Genomic DNA, 5,000 nt, shown 5'->3' with positions numbered 1-5,000 from the left:
TAGCGCTTAGTTGTGTGTTCGTAGTGTAACAACCCGATGACGAAGGAGCCCAAGCTTCAGGCGGCCGTGCGGATCGTGTCCGAGTGGAGCGACTACGATCGGGAGGTCAAACGGCTGCAGACGCTCGTCCAACGGGAAGTGGCGCAGGAGAGCCCCGCGGCAGAGTCGCCTAGCACAGGTACAACGTTCGGAGGCACGGAATAGAGCCCTGCCCACAATCGATAAAATGTACAAGTAATTGACACCCACTAACCATGCGCATGCACCCAACACACACTACACACTTTGCATCAACATATTTACATGACGTGCAGACAAATAAACACACACCCAAAAACACAAAGACCGCCCCAATCAAAAGACACACGCACAATAGAACCACCATAAAAATACACACCACACACAAATACCTCACATGCTCAAAACCAACACAGACCTGTTTAACACAAAATGACAACACAATGAAAAGTCAAACACAAGACACACCACACACACAAAAATCAAGAACACACAATGATGCACACCACGCCACATGAAAACCAAAACAACACAAACACCGACGCCCACCAACGCACAACACTGTCATTCACACAATCAAAGCACACACGGTACAACACAGACACACCACTCGCCCAAGAAAACACTTCACACAAATTCACACCAAAACCACAAAAACAACAGACTAATGAATTCAATGCCAAGGATTTTTTTTCATGTTTTTTTTTTAAAGAATGCAGGAATGAAGGTTTGTTCAAGTTTGCAAAGATGTTTGCCAGACATTCTTAGACAGTTTTTCTTGTCGTCCCCCTATTAGACAGGGCAAAGACTAAATAATAATTACATTACAATACAAATGAAGCTCCTCCTTACATTTCAACATAGTTCTCTTGCATGTGTGTCACTTTTAGAAATCCACACAGAGCTCTGAGGACGACATCTTATCGGGACGCCAAAGTGGTTCTGTTTCACGAGTCCACTTCAGCCACACACCATTTTGTCTCCCTCCTGCACGGCCGGACGACTGTTTGCAAAATGGCTGCCGCGCACTCCCATCATCACGTAGTGTTTTGTTTTTGGGAACAGCCACTTCTGAGCTTCTGGGTTACAATCTGGTCTCCGGCCTGAATGTGCGGTGTATGCCAGATGACCCAGCGAAAACCCAGCACCAGCCCATCCGATGCTGGCGTCGTTTTCTCTGGGTAGTCTGACAAACTTCCGCATCCCCTAAAAATTGACTTTATTGAACACTCGAAATTGGCAATCGTGTTTTTTTGCCCTCATGTGTCCTGTGATGGTGACCGGTCCAAGGTGGACCTCACCTCTTCCCCAAAATCAGGCTGGGTTGGGCTCCTGTGTGTGTGTGTGTGTGTGTGTGTGTGTGTGTGTGTGTGTGTGTGTGTGTGTGTGTGTGTGTGTGTGTGAGAGAGAAAGACATCTGTGAATGTTCGTTCATCAAATTCCATTTTTGTTGCCTCTCTGATGTTGTCCTTTCTTGACTACTTAAATGAAACAATGTGGTATCATAAGAACTTTTTGTTTTTAAATCTTAACAGCATTTCAGTCATCTGCTTGGGAAATGAGGAATTTTTCAGAGTGCTGGCACAGAGGACAATTAGTGGAATAATTCCTGTTTGACATTGGGGGGGGGGGCTGTTGGTCATATTTTTGTTTAATTAAAAAAATCCACAAAATGATGGCATTTGTCATTTTTTTGATTCGTTTTTAAAATGAGGTGTCATGCAATTCATCAAAGCAATTTTGGACTTTTTTTTTTTTTTTAATCCAAAAATAATTTGTTTCTCAAACTTTTTCTGTCGTTCACACAGACGCCGTTGACTGAATGTTTCAGACTTTATTGTGATCCATTTGAAAAAAAGTTTTACAAAAAAAGATAACATTCAATTTTTACACCGACTCTTAAAAAAATCATTTTAAAATAAGGTTTTGATACACTGAAATAAATTGCGTTGACTAAGTGATGGCTTCTATAAACAATAAGATAATACACATGTAAATGAATGCTACCAACATGCGGACAAACATGAGGATTATACATGGAGGAAACGATGAAACAACAAAAAATTAGCATGACTTTTTTTTTTTTCGCCAACTTTCAAGAACACATCTGGTTTATTGCAAAAAACGGAATCCCACCTCATATTTGGACTGGAATGTTTGCCGCTACGATTTGTTGCATCCGTTTGCCCCGATTTTCAGCACACAAATGGGAATTTACCACTTAAAGTCACTGCAAAACAAAAAACATGCAACTCCACATTCTGTACATTTTTGTTCCTTTCATCTGAAAAAGTCTTTTTTGGGGTGGGGGGGGGTTGGAGATGCATATTTTTTGTTGGCATGATTTAAAAAACAAAAACAGTGGTCAAAGTACACATTTTCAGAGAAACTAAAGCAAAACATTCTGGATTGGACGCCCAAAGAAGCTGCACATTTTGTCAGCTCCCCACTTGCCATATTTCAATTTTAACACATTTTGGGAAGCTCACTGAACATTTGCAAAAATCACGGAGGACACCAGAAATGATGGCCTCATCCGGGAAACGGCGTGACATGCGGTCTTGTGACATTGGGGTGTTTGGAAAACATTTTATTTTTATGCAAAACTAAATGGTGAGTAAAACCAATGAACAATGGCATTTAGGTGTTTTCATAGCGACCTTAACAACGGCATTATAAGCGCACTTCCAAAATGCGATGACCCAGTCATCACTTTTTCCAACATTATGTGAAGTCCAGCATTAGCACTAGCATTAGCACATTAGCAAAACCACGTCTGAGATGGCCAGAGGTGATGATCTGATCCGGGAAACGATGTGACACGTGGTGTTAGTTTAATGCACGACAACGGCAAACTGAGAAAAACGAGTGAGCTCTTACAATGAGTGCTTGGACGGTGACCTGAACGACGACATTATAAGTGCGCTTCCCAAATATGTTGACCCACTTGTCACAGACTTTTTCGGAAGTTCACTTAGCATTAGCGCATTGGCCTAGCATTCACAAAACCCTGTCTGAGGCCACCAGAAGTGATGATCTCGTTCAGGAAACGTGACAGAAGTGGTTTCGTGACATTACCATGATTGGGCAACTTTTTAGTGTAGTGCATAACTAAAATGCAACAAGAACGACTGATCTGTGTCGACCGACCTTCAAGACGATATAAGCGCACTTCCCAAACATGTTGGCCCGCCACTCGCCACATTCACTTTTCCTAAAACATGAAGGGATGTCCGCTTTGCTTTAAATCATTTGCCTTGCGTTTGCAAAACCATTACCAAAGCGACCACAAGTGCTGGTCTCGTTCATGATCTTTGGTCTGGTGACATTTATATGATCAGAAAACCCTTTATTTTTATTTTGCATCGGGTAGTTTGTCAGGAAAAGACTGTTGGTGACTTGAACAACTGTACTGTAAGCGCACTTCCCAAACAGGTCGGGGAATCTTTCGGTGACGTACTTTTGTATTTAAAAAAGAAAAAAGAAAAAACAAAAAATACACATGCACCTCCAGCATTTTATACATGACTATGATACAAAATAAGGCATTTCATTGTGTATAGGGTGTGTGTGTGTGTGTGTGTGTGTGTGTGTATACATAGCAACCATTTTGAATGCTTCCGCCGGCCTATAAAAAGACTGCAAAAACAAAGTCTGGATAACTCTTACTTAAAATATATATATTTGTCATATATATTTATATTCATATGTAAAAAAAAAAAAAAAAACAAAAACAAAATGAGAAAGGAGATAAGAGAGGAGGTCCTTGTGATAGGCCAGTTCTCTCACCCGTCCATCCTGCGCTCATTCCAACACCTCGCCGGGCGCCACGGTGACCAGCTGCAGCGGGATCTCCTGATTGGCCACCAGGTTGTGGGTGGCGGCCGACTGCAGGATGAGCGTGGTGCCGTCGGCTGTGATGAGGGTGTCGGCGGGCAAGGGCGACGACGACGAGGCGGGCGCGCCGCCCTTTTTGTTCTGGTGAGTCTTTATGTGCTTGGCCAGGTGGTCGCTGCGCATGAAGCGCTTGGAGCATTCGCCGCACACAAACTTCTTCTCGCCTGACACAAGGACACAGTTAGCGATTTTAGCTTAGCTGTATGGAAAAAAAAAATTATACAATGACTATCCTCAACTTGAAGGGTTTTATTTTTTTGCTATGTGTTGCAAACAAAAATTGGACTTGATGAATGAGTTTCCGCCACTGCAGGGCGCCAGTCAACTTTCACAACATCAGGCCACCATCTGTTCATGTGGTTAGCTCGGAGTGAGTGAGCGGTGTTTTGCTTACTTTTTCTGTTTTTCTGCAGGCGTCTCCCTCGCGCGCCCACAAAAAAAGTCTCGCCGTGCAAAACCAAACAATGAGCAAGAAGATGCTACAGACAGATAACTAGGGATGAACAATTCATTGCATTTAAATCGACTTTGTCGTGGAGGACAATTACGTTTCGGAATTGCTAAGGCTAAAATGTTGGTGTCGTGCGGGGCTTGGGGCACACAGCTTAATTTCAGTCAGGCAGCTTTTTTTGTCATTATACAACTAGTATTTTTATTTATTTATTTTTAGCGTGTAAGGAGTGCAAGTTAAAAAAAAAACAAGAGAATTCTTAACATTCTGTTTTAGTGTGTTATTGCCAATCTGGTAAGTGACAATTTTTTTTCAATAAAAGAACACAACCAAAAACAGTTTTGAGGGCCCGGAACCAATTCATGACATTCGATTAATTTCAATGGGAAAATGTGAGGTCGTTTTCGAGTTTTTTTTAATCCTGATTTAGAAATTTCTAGAATGAAAAAGTAATCACAGGAAAAGACCAGGTTGACATTTGCGCCACATCTGAAGTTGGCAAACCTCCTCCTTGCAAAACTTCGAGATGATTTTCCAATTTCTTCAAACAACGTTCATTCAAAATCAAGAGAGTGTTTTATCTAAAAAAAGAAAAACGGTGGATGGATGTTCTCGAATTAGGCACAAGCCAGCT

General features: G+C 41.9%; 2 protein-coding genes across 4 annotated transcripts in view; one reads left to right on the top strand and one right to left on the bottom strand.

Moving 5' to 3' along the window:
- Positions 1–1,379, top strand: part of uggt1 (UDP-glucose glycoprotein glucosyltransferase 1) — an 80,691-nt gene extending 79,312 nt beyond the window's left edge. For all 3 annotated transcript variants that reach the window (XM_019872473.1, XM_019872474.1, XM_019872475.1), the window contains 2 exons: positions 25–178; positions 909–1,379. In XM_019872473.1, coding sequence (XP_019728032.1) covers positions 25–178; positions 909–928 — 174 coding nt within the window. In that variant the 3' untranslated portion in view covers positions 929–1,379. The remainder of the gene's footprint in view (positions 1–24; positions 179–908) is intronic.
- A 458-nt stretch (positions 1,380–1,837) lies between these two features.
- The window catches only part of LOC109517348 (transcription factor Sp3-like), a 30,355-nt gene continuing 27,192 nt past the window's right edge, over positions 1,838–5,000 (bottom strand). The window contains exon 8 of the mRNA XM_019872476.1: positions 1,838–4,079. Coding sequence (XP_019728035.1) covers positions 3,823–4,079 — 257 coding nt within the window. The 3' untranslated portion in view covers positions 1,838–3,822. The remainder of the gene's footprint in view (positions 4,080–5,000) is intronic.

Source organism: Hippocampus comes, unplaced genomic scaffold, assembly GCF_001891065.2.
Source record: "Hippocampus comes isolate QL1 unplaced genomic scaffold, H_comes_QL1_v1.1 scaffold92, whole genome shotgun sequence".
Classification (NCBI taxonomy): Eukaryota; Metazoa; Chordata; class Actinopteri; order Syngnathiformes; family Syngnathidae; genus Hippocampus; species Hippocampus comes.
Note: the sequence above shows the minus strand (reverse complement) of the source record. Positions and strands in the feature narration are given on the sequence as shown.